Genomic DNA, 18534 nt, shown 5'->3' on the forward strand with positions numbered 1-18534 from the left:
GTGATATTTCTGAGCTAGGCTGACTTGGCATGTTGGAGGCCTCTCCTAACACTCTTCTTCAGTACAGGTTTGATGATTCTGTTGCTCTTGCAAAAAAAGCTTTATTCTGATTTTTCCCAGCTCATTGTGGTGATTGGCAGGGAAGTTTTGAACTCTCATTTAAGTGGATTCTCAAATGGTGGCTTACGAGTATTCTTTGTAGCTCAGGTAACAAAACTTTTTAAAAGATGAATAAACAGCATTGGGATTAAGATTAAGGCAGGGGAATGAACTGTGTCTTCAGAAGCCCTTTGTCTTACAAATGGTTGACTGGGAGTGTCTGTATGGTCTGAAGTTGCTTTTTGAACAAGTGTTTTAGCAGCCCTGCTCTGTGAGACTTCAGCCTCTGCTGTAGGTGTTTGTAAGTAGCTTTCTTGTAGCTTTCAAAACCTGGCAGCTACCTGCTTAGGTTCAATGACAAACCAATTTCGGCTCCTGCTCAGTGGCAAATGTAATAGCCTGAGACTGGTAAAGGATGAAGGGGTAGAGAGGCACAGGGTACTGAAGGAATTTGCCCAAGGTCGTTCTGAAGACGAGCAGTAGAAACAGGCTAAATGCCTAGGATTCTTGACCTGCAGCCTAGTGCCTTTATCCTTTTACTCATGGTGCCTTCTGCTCCTGCCAGGATATAGTGCTGAGATTTGGGAGACATTGCATTAAAATGTCTGGCTCCAGGAATTGCTTTTTAGAACTGCAGCTGATCCTTGAGAAGAAGAAATGTCAGTGTTAAAAGTGACACCGACTACTAACTGATGCAGTGAAACAGTATCTAAGAAAATTTCAACCCTAGTGCTCAGTGATGACTGGACAATTCATCACTGCTTTATTTTGTATAGTCTTTCACACAGGCTGGATTCCTGTATGCATGCTTCAGAAAGTTAAATAACAGTTACACAGATAATGACAGCAGAAGGAGAAAGAAATTAGGAGAAGGAGACAGAGGCAAGAAGATGTAGCGTCTGGGGAGAACTGGGAAGTGGTAAGAGTTATTGAGCCATAGAGAGACGGGAGAAGGCTGTTTTATCAGAAGGATTTGTAGAAAAGGTTTTCATCTCAACATAAATAGAAATCAAGGATGTGGTTGAGTTACCGTTTAAGGTAAACGTGAAGTAAAAATCTCTCCTCACTGAGGCTTTTAAACTTCCTTTTCCCCTTTAGTATCTCTTCATTTTCCCAGAGAGGAGGATTTCTAACCGACTGATGGGATGCGTTTATCATCGCAGGTTCTGAGTCTGCTTCTCCACGTGGCACCTTGGAGTTTCTAGCTGGCACCATTACCTCCAACGAGTGGAGTTCTCCCACCTCCCCTGAGGGGAGCAACGACTCAGGGGGCAGCGAGGCCTTGGACAAACCCATTGACAATGACGCTGAGGGCGTATGGAGTCCGGACATCGAGCAGAGCTTCCAGGAAGCGCTAGCCATCTACCCACCATGTGGACGGCGGAAGATTATCTTGTCCGACGAAGGCAAGATGTATGGTAAGGAGAAAGAGGACACACCACAGCACTCCAGGCAGCCTGCCCTGCGCAGGCCATTTGCCTTATACCAAATGATGTTCTGAATTAACTCTTTTTCCCTCAGGTGTTCCCAAGTTGATGCAGTTGGTCACTTGAAGCTGTGTTTAGGAAAACCAGTGAATATTTTTAACATTCACAGAGCTGAAAGAATTGTAGTTGTCTTCTTCAGGGGAGTGTCAATAAGGTAGATTCAAGAGTTGGGCAGGCTACTGAACTAATCTTTGGCTCGGTATCATATAATGGCTTCATGGTGTAACAAGGTCTGTCTTTTAGGTGTCCCTCCTGCTGTCTCCAAAATACTTGTTACCCTAACAGGTAAAGGTCTCTGGTGCTACAGGGCAGAAGTTCATCCCCTGAATGGCTGCTGGTGGTGTGCAGACACCTACAGTTTACTAACTAGCTACACTTTTCAGATCTTAAGAGCTGAAAACAGACCTCTCTGGCTGCTCCCTTTCATTGTAGTTTGCTATAAGCCCTGGCATGAGTGCCTTTCACCTGTGGGTTCTTCTCACCTAGCCCTGAATGCAGAGAAACACAGGCTTGCAGCTGCAGCAGAAGTCAATTTCTTAAGTAGCAGACATGATTTTGAATTGGAATTTTGACCTATGCGACAGTTGAAATTTCTCTCTTGATTTTGTCCGCAAAAAAGCTGATCCAGGCTGGATTCTCTAGCTCAGTATTGGCAGAAGCCAACTAGTACTTCTGTGACTAAAAAGCAAAGCGATGGCTGAGAGCGCACAATATTTGGTTAAAAGTTCCAAGTTGTTAAAAGTGTTTCTCAAAGCACTAGCAAGGACCTTATGGAAGGCAGCCCTATTCCTGCCCAGTCAGTGCTTGCGTTTTTTTTTTCCTTTGCATTGGAATCTATTGTCTGCAGGCCCTGTCATGGGATCACCATGCCCTGAAGCATCATACAGAGCACTTTACAAGTCATTCTGCAGGTTTCTGTCCACCCATGGGGCCATTGTTCCCTGAGCTGGGAATCGATTGCTCTCACTGTGTGTGGGCATGGGTGGGGTCGTCTTTACACAGCCTTATCTCCAATACATAGTTTTACTGGGTATACATATCATTGCATCTGTACAGAGCAATGTATATTGAGTAGGGCTGATCACCCTGAGGCTCAGCAAGTGTCAGTATTCTTATTCAGACATCAGTTCCTGTTCTGAGCTGGCACAAACATTTTTGTGGTTGTGCTGTGGAGCCAGCCAGGGAACTGATGCTCCTTAAAACTAACACCGAGCCAGAAGGGGGGGAAAAAAGTGAACTTTAATCTGAGTGTGTCCCCTGGTTTCTTTCGCTGCACAGCTGCTTGTGCTGGTGTTTAGGGAAGGGATAATGAGAGTGGAAATGAGCAGCCACGGCTGAGGTGAGGGTGGGACTGCTGCTTTCAGAAGCTGTGCTGGCGTAAAATGTTATTAAAATATTACTTGAAAATCCACCCCGTGGTTATTAAGCATAGATTAGTGACATGCTCCCTGCCACTGTCAGTCTGCGCTAGTTTTCATGACAGGTAACTTTTAAAATTGATGATGAAAAATTACGGTTGTGTTTAAAGACTGCCTTCATTTACTAGTCATTCTGCACAGTCCCTGAAATACTTCAGCTTTGGAGTGAATGTGTCAGAGCAGAGAGTGAAATGGACCAGAAAAGAAGTAAGAGAGCAAAAGTGAAAGTGAAGGGACTACAGAAACCGACTAGACTTAGCTGGGGCCTGACCTAGCATGGAGTGGTGTTTAGTAGAAAGTCTAGTTAACTGGGCTGGTGAACTGCAGAAGGTAAATAACTCCCTTGCAGGGTGAAAAGTTTAGGCGAGGCTCGGAGAAGAAATGAACAAGTTTTCTGCAATCCCTCCCCCACTCCTCCAAATGGGACGGTGTCCCTGCTTGCCTTCAGCGCACCTGTTCCCAGCGTGGATGGTTGGTTCAGTGTGCTCCTGACAGAACCCGAGGCACTGATTTATGCCCTCCTTTGCTTACTAGTCCCCAGGATCCACGCCAAGGAAGCGGGACACAGCCTGGGATCTATAGAAAGATATGACTGGGCAGGGAGAATAAATATAGTCCCTGATTTCATCTTCACCGATTACGAGCCAGCTCACGGAACAGGACAGGCTCGGTGCAGAGCTCTCCCTGCCTCCGAGGGATGGTTGTTTAGCTGTCCTGTGACCAACTTGCACAGAACTCATTGAACCAAGCAGCAAAGTGTTAGGAGACCTGTTCGTGCCCTTGTCCTTTGACAAAAGTGCAACCATTTCACTGTTGAGGAGTGGCTCATGTGGTACTACTTTTGGGCATGATGTTCCAGGATGTCTTCTATGTGCAATTTATATAATTCTCACCTGTTATGAGGCACCCTGTTTCCAGTTTAAAGTTAGCAGCTTTTACCAGCAAACATGTTGAATTGAGCTAAAGGGCACCAAGCTAATAAGAAGAACTTGCGCTCTTTTGTTTGAATACATTTAAAATTGCACAAAAACATGTGTTTCAGCCTACACATGGGTTCATGTTCCTGAGCCTCTTCAGAGTCAGCTTGCTGCTTACAGCTCTCTGGATGACACAGTTGCTGAGTGGACATGGTTCCTACTTCACCTGAAAGTCTGCCAAGCTCTTCTCTGTACATCGTGATGATCTGTGTCTTGATGCCTTTGCTGCCTTCTTTTCTTTCATTATCTTTTTCCCGCCTAGATGTGTTCCATTACTGGAGGCAGCATCCTGACTGAATATGTTCATACCACAGCACTGCTCCCTCATTGTCCTCTCCAGCCATCTCTGCTTACCACCTGCTTAAGGCACAAAAATCTGTCTTGACTGATGCTATCTCTTCTCCTAATCATTGCATTGACATTAGAAGCAGCCAGTCCGGGGCACCCTAAACTTGCTGGTGCCTTCTGGCACCACTGAGGTCATTCAGGATAATTTTATAAGTGTTGCCTGCTGGAATACTATGAGGGTACAGTGTTACAAATCTGGCTCTTAACATTTTCCAGCTATGTTTTTCCATGGGAGAAATAGTATCTGTAGCATTTGTACTTGGAGTCAGTATCTCCTGTCATCTTCAGTACTGGGTTAGAGAAAGGAGAGGGAGAAAGCTTAGTACCTTTGTGTGATTTGCGTGGAGATGCTAAAAGAGCAGGTCTCCCAGTGCTGCTGAGGACAGAGAAAAAACAGTAACTAGCAAAGCCATACTTATTTTGACAAAACGCTGCTGGAGCCTTGGTTTATAAGTGATGGTGTGAGAGCTTTGAAGAAGTGAGCTACTTAGAGCCTCAGCTGCCCAGGGTTCCCTTCTGCTGCACAAACACCTGCCTTGGAGCACCGTTTTGCAAGAGGAGCTGGACGCAGGGGCTGTCGGTGACTGCTGCTCTGTAGCAGGCAGTAGTTCAAGAGCGCTTTTACAACCAGCTCAGCCGTGTCTGTGCTGAGCACGGTGGGCCAGGCAGCCAGGGGCAGCCATCTACCTCCCAGCCTGGTGCCATCCGCTGGGGAGTCAAAGCTCTGAGAGGGCTGAAAGGAACTCACTTAAAGATGTCCAAAGCTCACAGGCTGAAGGCTAGAAGAAGGGTAGCTAACCTCCTTACTGGTTAAAACCTGGAGCAGGCAGTGAACTGCAAAGACTTGAGCTTGCAACAAGCTTGCGTGAAGCTGGCATAGAAGGTCCGTTGGATGCCGAGGACCATGTCACAGGTGGGCCTTCCCAACCCTGTTCTGAAGTGACTACATTTGTTAGCTAAATTTGCAGGATATTGCCTTCATCTCAAAGGGATATATTATCAGTTAGTCTTTTCCCTGACCTGAAAAAGTCACAAAAGGTGGAACTGAAAAGCAAATAAAACCGAAGCAGCACAAAACATACATTGCCTGTCCCAGTTTATAAACACTTCTCCTTGAGGGGAGGGAGGAGCATGGCAGCTATTACAAATATGAAAATCTTCAAGGTGTCAGTCTTCAAAGGCTTTCTTCTAGATCTACTTTAGTATCTCACCTGATGATGTTTCTGTCAAAGCAATTGGAACACACTGAGAAGGTGCTCAGTAGACGCTGAACTGGATGTCCCAGGTAACTGCAAAATTTGGGTTTCAGCTGTGATATCCCTCAGAGAGATACTTCTGCAGTTCCTATCACTTCCATTATTGGGACCTACTGAACTGTAGAACAGCCCTTTATCCCACAGTTTTGGTAACAAAATTCAATCTCCTGTTTTAAACACTAGAAGACAGGTAAAACAGCTTCACGGACAGTCGGTCAGCATGTAGACTCTTCCCTCCTCCTCTTTTCCTGGTGGTAGGTGCGATGTTTTTGGAGTTGCTCAATAACAAGGTTTTGTTTCACTGAGTCAGCTTTCAGCTTTGCTTTTGTCTGGTTTTAGTTCTTTGCTGTTGACTAGATGAAGCCAGATTTCTGGAGACATTTGCAGCAAGTTAAACTTGTGGAGTTTGTAAAGTTTTTCCTTCTATCTCCTTTGTAACCCAAATTTAGCGTTTTTCATGTTAAACTCTATGTCAGTTTAACAGGTGTTTTCTCCATGCAAACATAAAAAGAAATATTTTTCCATGAGTTCCAGGTATTTCCTGAATATTGAGGAATTTACCACTTTTGAAATGCCAGCCAACCAAGAAACTGCTTGCTTTTGCAGTTACTAGAGTACTGGCTGTGGCATCTTTTCTTAACATGCTTAGTACTGAACAGAAATATATCGGCAGTTTTACTGTGTATTACACATTACCAAAATAATTGTGACTACTTTTGGGGGGGCTTTGTTGTTTCAAGCAAGAGCACATAACTTTTTCCTTCCCTTTTGATTTTTAGCTTAAATCTGGGCTTAAAACAAAGCGTGTTCTGTAGGATTATGTTTTTCTTACTGTATATGTATGTCTGCAGCCACAGAACTTTCATCATTTTCAAGTAACTTCATTAGCAACATTGCATTACCCCTTTGGCCTTCCTCTGGCTTTTTCATTTCTAAATTTCAAATGTTTAGTAATTCTTCAAGATAGAGTTGATCTGTAGTGGTATATTGTCAACAAATCACTTGTTCTGATTTTTTTTTTTCATTGTAAATAACACGGCCAGTTTAATTGATTTCTAGTTTAGTAAGCCAGCTTTATGCTTTGTAGCTGCATCCACTCGTCTGTCTGCCTTATACCTGAGAGACTTTCAGTATAATTTGTCAGCCTTCTCTCTTGCAGCAATTAATTGTTTTGCTTCTGCTGTGCTTCTGGATAACTTTATACATTTCCAGTTGTTTTCTGAAAAGTTTACTGAAAAAGCTTTGGTGGCTTTTTAAATTTTTAAAAACACCGTGTTCTTTCACAATTGGATCCAAATATTTCCAGCTGCTAATCTGCTCTTAAATATACAAAACGTTTGTTTATATTTAAAATTTCAGATTGAATTCAAAACCTGGAACAAAATCAGACATGGAAAATGAAAATTAATAATGTCCGCTGGCTCAGATTTGTGTTTGCTTTAAAACAAGTGCATATAAACCGCTTTTCTGGACAGGTTCTTGTGAACACATTACCAGAAAGATCTCAAAAACATGGAGTGAGCTCAGAAGAGCAACAAGCTTACCAGGCTTAACATTGAGCTCTGGGAGTTGAAGGGACTGATTTAGGAGGAAAGATTAAAGTAGCTAAATATACATAGCTTGGGTAAGCGATGACTGAAAGGTGGAGGGTGGGGGGACACATAATAACAGTCTAAAAATATTTGAAGGGTGTTAACATTTAGGAGGGAGAGGGATTTTATGTGGAACATGTGAGCATGACTAGGATTAATGGGACAGAAAGAAGGAATATAGGATGGATATCAGTAGAAGCTCCACGACAGCATGGTGTTCAGTGCTGAGGGCTCTCGCTCCTGTGGGGAATTCAGAATGGAAATGCTGTTGTTGGGGGCTTTTAAAATTGTACCAGATAAGATGATAAGGAATGTGTTTGTGAAACTAGTCCCAAGGAATGGCACGTGTGTGCGCCTGTGTATGTTTGTGTTCTGTGAATGAGAGGTGGATTCTAGATTAGAGGTACTATGATTTTACACAAAAAACAGAGAACAGCGGACATTAGGTGGTGACCTACTACGGCTTTCCACTGTAAATATCTGTAGGTTTTTTTCCAAATTGTTAGTATTATCATTTATACTGTCTGTATTTTGTGACGTGAGTAAGTTTGTGAGACTGATGGATATAGAGGCTGTTTTTCAGGTCTGAAACAGGAAGAGCAAACTTCAAGATAAATACTAGGAGTGCTTTCTCAGAATTCATTTTCTGGTGATTAGTCAGGCTTTGGGTAGAGAAGGGTGATAGCATTTCTCAGGCAGGGAGGTGCACATAGAGGGAGCTGATAGTGTCAATAGCAGATAATGCGGAGACCTAGCGTAGGAAAAAAGGAACTTCCTTATTTCTGCAGTGCAGGTAAGCAAATCCTATCACATGAACTCTCTGTTAAAGCATCTTTCAAAGGCATGCCATCTTGCTGGAGGGCATGTATGAAATAGAACTTAACAAAACTTAATAAAGTATCCCTATACATCTGTTAAGCAAAACCGGTAAAAGACGACAAATCCTTTCCAGGTTCTAGTGCCTTAAGGGGCTCCCCAAAGTGAAGGAAAGCTGCTTAATCAGAAAAAGACAATGTTACAGCTAAAAGAAGAGGCAGTATTCTCATTCATGTAGAATCCAGATAATGAGCACAGGAGAACTAGGACTGTCTATTGGTTTAAACATTTGCTCATTAGCTAATCCATAACAAGCCCTGTATTGTCTGTGCATGGTGAAGATTTGGGCAGCAAAACTGGGAAGGCTGTGTGCAGTTTGTGCCCAGACAGATGGTCTTGTAAGTCTGTTGGTCACTGGCAGAGCTGACTGAAACCTCTGGGGCCTGGGTACACCTGCTGCTGAAGGGTGCATAGCCAGCAGCTGTTCCTCATTGCTGTCACCTTGAACTTGTGACCCATCTTCTGGGTACTCCTTCAGACTCTCGGAGGCTCACTGCGTGCACAGGCATGGTCTTGCTCTGTCTCTAGCTTTTTGAACAGGAAACGACACTGTTTTCGTTAAAACTTTTGCATGTAAAATGGCTTAGAATCACTCTTCTTTCCTCTCATGTGATCTGTACAGTAATCCCAAATCCCTTTTCGGGAGCTTAGGCTGGAGTTCGGAACATTGAGGTGACCTGACAGTTTTCTGCAGAAGAAAAGAGAGAGCTGACACTCCCATTTCTTTGCTCCCCTGCTCCGCTCCCAGTTTTGTGTTCCCACTCTTTAAGTTAACTTCAGTTTCCAGCAATCTCCCTTGCTGATCCATTTTAGCTTGCTAAGCTGATAGGAAACTGCTCTGGCAAAATGAGCTGCAGGATTAGAGAGCTGAACTGACCTGCAGAACATCCCGGTGGGAGGGGTTTAGGGGAAAAAGGCAACTGCTTTTTGGCAGTAGCCAGCCATTCATTTAAGCTGAAGCTATAACTTGATGGTTTAAAGAAATCCCGGACAATGTGCTCTATATCATGATGGCGAAAACTGAAGATGGGTGAAGTGGCAGCCATCCCACTTACCAAGTCAGTATTTGTTTGTTCATCTAATGCAAGAACGGTCTCTGGATTCTTTTGCTTTCCTTGAAGCTGCTGCATAATTTTCAGTCAGTTGGCCGGGACCCGGTCCTGGTGTAGTCTCACGTGTCCAGTGAAGCTGTCACAACTCCTCACAGGACTAAGCCAGACCATGGCCTTGAGAACAGCAACAGCATGTTTCCATGCTGGTCACGCAGCGAGTGGCTGCATGGAGCTCATAGACCCCTTTTAGCTCCTGTTTCTGTGATAGCTGAAGCTTTGGGTACTCAGTCAACCTGTCATCTGGGCACGTGCACAAGGTTAGCACTCGGGGCAGAAATCTGCAAGGGACCACGAAATGGGGAGGAGGAGAGATGCCGAAGTTCTTGCTGCCCTTTGAGGCAATATCACTGGAGCGCTATGGAGGGTTGCTTTTAGTTGCTTCCAATACCCTGCAGCTATTGGAAGTTATTGAAACAAGCAGACAAGACATTTATTGACCTAAGGAAGAATTTAGCAGATGTCTGGGTCTGTAATGTAGAACTTGGACTCATGGGAACTGGAGGATGTTGTTACAGTTCAGCATTAGTTTCAGTGCTACCCTCAACGTGTTTTCCTGAACCTGGGCCTTGGTGAGTGAAGGATGTTTGTGCCTGTATAACATTGTGATTCTCAGGTGACCTGAGAGACTGAAAGCTGTTGGCTTGACATGCCTTTCCATGTAGGATTGTTACTGGCTGTTTGGGGGTTAGCTGATACACTCCCTGGCATGTGATGGACTCATATTACTATATGCAGCTGCTTTGGTGTGTTTGTGGGATTTCCAAGCCAAACTGAATCTAAACAATTTCTGTAAGATTCTCATCAGTCTTACTCTGGGAAGCACCGGAACAAGTCCCAGCTCTGTTCCTGTTGCAGCCCCTAATGTGTAGATGGAGGACTACTTTATCTGATGGATTATCTTAAATTTCTATAGCTTGAGGTGTGTGGGGAAACACAGCTGATGAGAACATTCGATTTATGCACTGAAAAACTGTGTTAAAGGATGAGAGGTGGCGAAGAGCTGCGTAGCCTGGAGCTTCCCATTAAGTTGATTGTATTGTTTTACCTTAGTAAAAGCTCATCTTTACAGGGAATAACTCCATATAACTTTGGGGCAGTAATTAAGAAGTACTTTAACTCTGTCTAGCCTTTAGACAAATGATGCAAGCACAGGAAGAGCCTTGCCCATTTGCTTTGCAGTCAGTGTGTGTGAGTTAGGTGGAGTATGGTTCCAGGCTACAGTTTCTCTGGTGGCAAAACTGGTTTAAGAACTTCTGCCCTGATTCTTTGTCTGTTCCCTCTGTTGTGCCAATGCAGTGGTTAATGTGGCCAATTAACTAGTTCACTAATCCAATTAAAAATAGGCTGATTGGGAAAAACAAAACAAAACCACCAAGAAAATCCAAGTGGGGCGGGGGGTGGGGGCTTGTTTTTGAATCTTTGGTAATTAGTGGGGTGTGTGTCAGTCCTTCCTCCCCCTTCTTCCAGCTGTTTAATTGGTACAGCTGCACACAGGAGTTGATGGAATATTGCAGGAGGAGGAATGACCAGCTGAGGAGAGGGGAACTGCTTCAGGTTGTTTTGTTGATGAAGAATTTGTTGATGTAACTCCTTGATTGAAACCAGTAAGAAGCTTCCCCAAACCTGCAGGTTCTGTAATTGTTATCCCTCAGTCATGCAGCTTGCATGAAGCGTCTTCAGCTGGACATCAAGAAACAGCAGTTTCTAAATGGGGATAACACTTCATGTGTTTCTAGCTGTGAATTTAGGTTATACAGTGGCAAAGGAGTGGAGTAAACACTAACCTACCCAGCAAAAGGCCTTTTATGCAAGGTGAGGTTTCAGCATTTAGGCCAGTTTGTAGATGAGACAACTGAGCTTTATGATCTCAGACAGACTGATCACCCGACTGCCATTGCCCCACAGGATGTGCTTGGTTGGCATATTCTGTCCAGCAAATACAATTTCAACTTCTTTGTCATTTCAGAAGAGGAAAAAGCTCAGCACGTGCACTGTCAAATGATGAGAACAGGTGTGTCGGAGAAGAGCTGATATGGCGGTGCTGATCACTTCAGTATCATGTTTTCAGGGATCTGATTGTTTTGACATTTTTCAGAAGTACTGGCTCAGCTCGCTTTGAGTCTTCATCTCAAAATCCCCTTATTGTTGGGACTGCCTGAGCTCAGGGAATCTTCTTGTAGAAGGTTAATACTGAGAAAATTCAAGCATGGAATGAATCATCAGAGCGAGGAAACTTCTCACAGCTGAAGATAAAGTTCTTCGGTACATGTGACTGTGCTATGGGAGCTCAAACCTGACCGTTAGGCACTGAAGTTCTGCATTGGTGTGGGGAGAGATGTCGTCATAGGATGGGCCAGTGCACTAAAATGCAGTACGGTCTTCTGTGGTCTCTTTCATGTGAAGTGATCCCAGTATGATGGTCATAGCGGTGTATTAAGTTCTTTTATTGCCTCCTAAATACAGTTCTCTGGATTCAGTCTAGAAATTGGGAATAAAAATGCAGGTTATTAAAAAGAGCTCAAAAGGAGCTTGATCGGAGTGAACTTGCCATTAGTAATATATCATTTAAAGAGTTGTCTCCAGCTCCTAACTAAAAATAGACATGTTGCTCTGGAGATTGTCCACTGCTGTTGGGGCTGCTTCCCACAAGGATTTGCCACAGTTGCAGTCCAGATAAATGGGAAAACCAAGTCATCGTGCTACGTTATGGCTCACTATGTTTAGTTCGTAGGTACCAGCAAAGACTGAGGACCAGTAAAGAGTAAACAACAGTTAGAGATTAACGGTGGGGGAGTGAGGGTGGAGGTTCCCAAGGAGAGGTGGAAAGATAGAGATGAGTAGGGAGATGGTTATTGCAGAATTTTTCTTGACTTTGGGGACAGCCTCAGCTCTGGTAGGGGAATTAACAGTAAAAGTAGGAGCTGAAACAGAGGGAGGGAAGGATTGAGCCCTTGAAAGAGTCTGGTTGCTGAACAGTCACTGTATTACGTAAGTTGTATACCAAGGCAGAGCTCAGAAAGAGGGGGGGAGAGGCCAAAGTCTAAAACTTCATAAACAAGTTTCCTGTAAAAGAGGTTGTAAGGTTGAAAGCAAGCATGCCAAATAACCAAGAAAGATGTGACATTGTCGATTGCCAAAAGTCAAGGAAGATAGGAAGGGGTGAAGGGAGCCCACACCAGGGAAGGAAAGGTCATGTACTACATTTTCTCTTGCCTTGAAAAAGCTGGGCTGGGAAACTGGAAAGCTAACAGAATATTCTCACCAAGACTTTGATGAGAAAGAATGGCTTGTGATGAAGGGAAAGTGTAATAAAGATAGCATTAAAAACAGTGTTAACAATTATACCAGTAAGAGTTGAGTGTCCGTGCATCTTGATGAGAAGATGGGATTAGCCGTCGGAAAGACAAAAATGTATTTTTTGACATATGCGGCCCTGTTTCTGGAAACAGTGCTGCCCAGGATGGCTTTTAGTGTAGCTGGGAGGAGCAAGCAGTGGAAGGAGAGATGGAAAGGGAGGTATGGCTCAGTGCGGACCCCAGTGCCAGTTAGTCCCACATGCAAATGCAAACATAACACGCTGCTTTTGCCTTAAGTGTCATTCTGGTACGACTGGCTCGGTGGTTAGTTTTGCTTCATATGCGTAGAGAAACATTGACGTTTGGTGGACAGCTGAGGTGTCCTTAAATTCCCTCTTATGTCTAGATTTATTTGTCATGCTGTCTGATGCACACAGTTCATTATGTGTATGTTGACTGTAATCGACAGTTAAACTAAGTGCTTAGCAAGTTCAGGAGGCAGCCATAGGCAGCCGTTTCCCAGGAGCTATAGTTAAGTGACACAAAGAGATTGAAATCATAGTTGAGATGGCTTCCTTGACCTTGCTTTGATTAACCTTTCACTGGATACAGCCCTATAGTTGCTTCTGTGGTTCTCTTATCTTTGTTGCACTTCATAGGTAGTGTTTGCTTTTGGTACAGAAAAGATACCTGCTACCAAGAAGCAGATATTTTCATGCAGTTTCCCACTGGAAGGATTTTGCAGAAGTCATTGAGTTCTTTGCTCTTGCCTATCACAGAAGAGAAGCTTTTGGCTCTTCTGCTTTCTTTGGCAACAGGGGTGTGTGCTTTATCTGCCTCTTCTGTAAGCAGTAATATATCATTACTAGCAGAAAGCTAGCATGAGGCTTTGAGGACTGGGAAATATTTCTATGGCTGTGAGATTTTCCTTGGATTTTTTTTATTCCCTTCCTTACAGGCAGACGGTTCTCTCCTCTTACATTGAAGGGCTTACAGGTGTAGAGCCTCTTTACTCACTTCTCTTAGCAACACCTCCCTGGATAACTTACTGAATGCAAATTCTGCAATTTAGTGTAAGACAGAGTGGGAGCTAAATTGATGTCCTTGAGAATTTGTTAGGAGCGAGAGGTAAAGGACATAAAAGAATCTGTCTTTACTCCTTTTTTCAAGCCATGCGTCCAAGGGGAAGGCTACAGGGAGGGTAGAGGTGCTGTGCTGCAGTTGGTATGTTGGCTAGAGCTTCATGAAACCCAATGCGCAGTTTCGACAGAGGAGACACAACTGTTGGCAGGTTCTGGTGACCGTGGCAGGCCCCAGCGGGAGTTATTCTAAGAACACAACATATGATCAGGTTACTAAGGGACACTTTACATGGCTCTAAAAAATGAACCATCTGACGGTTTGTGACAGCTCTGCCTGTCCCAGCCAAGGGAGGGGTGCTCGTTTGTGCTGACCCTGCAGCCAGGGTTGTGAAACAAAGAAAGTGCTTTCCCGAGGCTGTGAACCTACGGGCTTCCAGCCGCATAATACCTGCTTACATCTAACTTCTGATAAGAAAAACAGAAGACATTTAGGACTTGCTTCTCTTGCAGTTTTGATTCATGGTAATTTAATACGTGCTTGCTGCAGTTTACTGGGCTTGGCAATTTGCATAGTTCTATATTTAGTAATCCCTGTGATGCTAATGTCTTTGTAGAGTGATCTGGGTTGGGTTTTTTTTTGCTGCCAGTATCTTTATTAGCTTAATATACCCTGCCACTTTTCTGTTTTTCCCTGGCTCTGTGGGGACACGCTTCTGGAAGAGGAAGGCTATATGAGAGGTGGTGGCAAGTGGGAAGTGAATTCTAAAACTAGAAATTTTGAGGATCCACATTTGAATGCTTTCTCTAGAGCATTCTATACCAGCTTCTAATATGTGCAATTTGTACAACAGTTTCCCCCGCCTTGGACTTCTCCAGTGAAGTATGTGGCCTGAAAGAGCTTTGTAATTTTGGCTGATGTTGTCAAAGACAGACAGTTAAACACACACTTAGGAAAATATCTCCCACTTTCTTAGGCTTGACTACAGTTTACTGCCTCTCCTCCCTGCTTCCTAGTCTCAGCTTCCCTTGATTTATTCTCTCATAGACACTCATATACTGTCATATACACTCAGTCCTCATAATTCCTTTGAGGTACTGGGTGATGCAGGAGATTGGGGTCACTGTGTAAAGGTTTCTGTCTGCCAATCCTTTTAATTATTTTTTTCCCTCTGATGCTGCTTGCTTCTTGCTGCTCCTCTGCATCTACATAGATTCTCAGTGGGCTGCAGTCCTTTCAGAGTTGTCCCTGCTCTGGCATGGGTCTTCCATGAGTTGCAGTTGCCTCGAAGTATACTCCTGCCTCGGAGCACTTCTTCCCAAGAGAACTTTTCTAGCCACATCTGCAACAATGTCCCCTACCATGTGTCTGTCTTCTTTCCTCCTTTCTTTTCTCCAAATGTGTCTTTTCACATATTTTGCATTTCTCCTTCTGTGCATCCTCATGTGTCCTTTTTGTGGTTCCTTTTGTGTGTGTCTCCTCACGTGTCTCCTGCTGGTAGTGGCTATTGCCCTTTCCAAAATACGTTTGAGCAAAGGTAGCTTGTGCTCCTCTGGTTGAGGTTTTGATGGATTGTTGTTTTCATCCATTTTGGAGATGGTTGGAATTGACTGTGCCTGGCATGGGGCTGTTCTTGGCATCCTCTCACACAGCTTACCCCTGCAGCCCTCTGCTGCTGAAGCAGAATAGTGATCTCTCAGACTGCTTAGTCTCTATAATTTCTTGACTTTCGTGGAAACATAACAAAGCTAAATTTGCACCATAACATTTATTATATCTGGTTGAGAATCGAGGGTTTGAGCACCTTGTTTTGTTCTGCGCATTTCCCACTTCTGACATGTGGCAAACTGTCCTGAAGTTGCATACATGCCGGCATCTGTGCAAGAAGAATCGCTTCAGTTGGTTCTTACCTTTCAACTTAGATCCATGTCCAACAGATGGAGGCTTTGAAAAGCCGTAAATATTATTCTTGGCACTAGAAAATGGTACTGTGGGTATGTGTCACTAGTAGTTGGTCTCAGCTTTGTAAAAAGTGGTTACATTGGTTGGAAAAGCAGCCAGGTGGAAAGTAGCGTAACAGCATCTGCTCCCATCAGACTCTCCTGGGCATGTCACCATGCTAATGCTGAACCTGTGGGAACTGAAGAGGTCAGTGGTTACATGCTGGGCATTGTGTTTCTGGCACAGAAGTGGTTCCTGATTTGCGCATAGAGGAGCTGGAGCTGTTTTCCCAGCTACAGACCTGATTCTTCTCCGAGGGGAATAAGGAGAGCTTCTGTCATGACACCATTAGGAAAAGACTCAGAACTGTAAATGTAAAATGCTTTTATGTCCCGATGTGTGCTTTGGTTATGTTTCATGAACACGGCCTAAATGCAGTCATGGACATTTACATTCTTCTGTTTCAGAAACAGATGGAATTGGAAGCTTTGCCAGCCCTTCTCTAAAGGGTTGGGTGGTCAATCTCAAGCATAGAGTCTTCCCTTGCATTATTTTTTTTTTCCCAAGGTTGAGTTAAACAAGGGTTTAAATAAAAACAAGTGACAACTTTTTCATGGAATATTAAACTACTGGAATATTGCATGTGTTTTCACTCCTTGCTTTTTGGTTGTCTGTGATGTCCTAACGTACAAGTTCTCCATTCAACCCATAAACTTTCCATAGAAAATGCTGAGGTTTTATAATTTTGTTATAAATAAACTTCACAAGAGCTGTGGCTTTGATTTCCAGTTTATTCCTGCTTCATCATAATTAATCAAACATTTGCAGCCATATAAGATGTCACACAGACTTGCACTTCCCACTCCCAACTTTTTATTGAAGTATAGTGTTGCTACTAGTGTGGTAACCACAAATGTATTATTTTGCAGAGCCTGCTCTTTCTGTCATGTTTTCTGCCTTGAATCAACCTAGAGTTCAGATGTGTAGCTGCTGCTTTTCTGTTTCTACTCCTTATTTCTCCATCTCCAGGAAGAGAATGAAATTCTGTGTGTCTGCTTAGACTTGATACATAGGAGCCAGTGTATGGAACCTGCATGGTCTCCTCATGTCTTGGTGCCCACGCTCAGACAGTTCTGTGGTGCCAGCTGTGAACTGAGTCTAAGCTTGCTTCTCCTGTTCACTGCTGAAGTTGTCAGTGGCTTGGCCGTCCCTGCTTCTCCTGTTTTTTAAATCCTGCACCTGAGTCTTCTGCAGTTTCCTGCTCTCATTCTAAGCAATTCTCAATTCTGTACCGGTGACCCTGTAGCTTCACATTTCTTTAGCCGTTTCATTCTTGTTGCTGTTAATACAATTTCCCTCATCTGTCACTGTGACCATCTTTTCTTTGCATCTCTTTGCTGGCCTCTCCTCTCACATTGAACCTGAAGTGATTCGTCTTCATTTCCCTTGGCCCTGGAGGGCATAATCTTACTGTGTCATCTCTTAAAATCAAGATGTAAAACCTGTCTCCAGTGCCTGCAATGTATGCTTGCCCCATAATTGAATTCCATCACCTCTCCCAGCCAGTGCCCCACCTTCCTGTTGATGGGAGCTCCCCTCAACTTCCACAAAGCTAAGCTTCCTTCCCTATATCTCTTCTGAAGAATGCTGCTTTTTTTGGGATGCCTGCAAGAGCCTGAAAGCACTTTTAATTCACTGTATCATGTCACACAGATAAATTCTGTGGAACTGTTTCCATGTACTTCCCCATTGTCATTTATTTTCTAGGTTCACAGAATGACAGGCTTATTTAGGTTGGCCCTACTGCTGAAGCAGTATCAACTCCAGCAGGTTGCACAGGGTTGTGTCCAGTCAGGTTTTGAGTGTCCTCCAAGGATGGAGGATGGACATCTCTGCAGCCTCTCTGAGCAGTCTGTGCCAGTGTTTGACCACCCTTACAGTAAAAAAGTTGGGGTTTCCTTTTTTTTTCTCTTTTCTTTTTTATTTTTTTTTCTTCTTCTTCTTGTTTTCAGATGGAATTTCATGTGTTAGTTTGTGCCCGTTGTTTCTTGTCCTATCACTGGGTACTACTGAGAGGAGTCTGGCTCCCTCTTCTTCATTGCCTTCTCCCGTCAGGTATTTATATGCATTGACTAAAAGTTCCACCGTCTTCTCTGTGCTGAACAGTCACAGCTCTCTCAGACTCTCCTCATATGAAAGATTCTCCAGTCCCTTTATCCCTCTCGTGGACCTTTTGCTGGGGGCACTCCAGGATATCCGCATCTTTCTAGTGCTGAGGAGCCCAGAACTGGATGCAGCACTCTAGATGTTGCCACAGCAGTGCTGAGTAGAGGTGGAGGATCACCTCCCGTGACCTGCTGGCAACACTCCTCCTAATGCAGCCTGGGGTGCTGCTGGCCTTCTTTGCCAGGAGGGTGTATTGCTGGCTCGTTCCTTGTCAGCTCGTTGTCAAACAGGACCCCATCCCTTCAGCCAGTTTTCAGTCCGCTTCCTCGTCCACCTATCTCACCCATACTTTGTCGGGTTGCCTATGAGGATGTTATGGGAGACAGAGACAGAAACCTTACTGGTGTCACAGTATACATAGCTCCGTCTGTGCTCATCCACTAAGCTAGTCGCCTCTCTATAGAAACTACCAGACTGGTTAAGTATGATCTCCCATTTGTAAGCCTGCGTGGACTACTTCTAATCATCTGCTTGTCCTTCATGTATCTGGAAGTGGGATCCAGGATTACATGCTCCATCACCTCCCAGGACTGAGGTGAGGCTGACTGCCCTGTTATTATCTGGATCTTTGGTCTTGCCTTCCTGAATGTTTTAGGGTGAGCGGCTTTCCATTTTCTTCTTTGTACTGGCAATCTTGATCCATGTTTACGGCTTCTGCACACCGTGGTAATGTAGTTATTAAGCAAAGCATATGATTGTCCTTTTTATTGGTGATTTTAAGCCATACAGATGCAAGCTGGGAAATAGAATTTGCAGCCCAAAGTTCTGCTTCTAAAACTCAGACCTTTACCATGTGAACTAATGAGTATCTTTCTAAGATAAAAAG

At 43.9% G+C, this 18534-nt stretch overlaps 1 protein-coding gene across 1 annotated transcript in view; it reads left to right on the plus strand.

The window, feature by feature from the left end:
• TEAD4 (TEA domain transcription factor 4) overlaps positions 1–18534 on the plus strand; it is a 57196-nt gene that overhangs the window by 13287 nt on the left and 25375 nt on the right. The window contains exon 3 of the mRNA XM_037388859.1: positions 1263–1517. Coding sequence (XP_037244756.1) covers positions 1511–1517 — 7 coding nt within the window. The 5' untranslated portion in view covers positions 1263–1510. The remainder of the gene's footprint in view (positions 1–1262; positions 1518–18534) is intronic.

Source organism: Falco rusticolus, chromosome 5 (genome assembly GCF_015220075.1).
Source record: "Falco rusticolus isolate bFalRus1 chromosome 5, bFalRus1.pri, whole genome shotgun sequence".
NCBI lineage: Eukaryota > Metazoa > Chordata > Aves > Falconiformes > Falconidae > Falco > Falco rusticolus.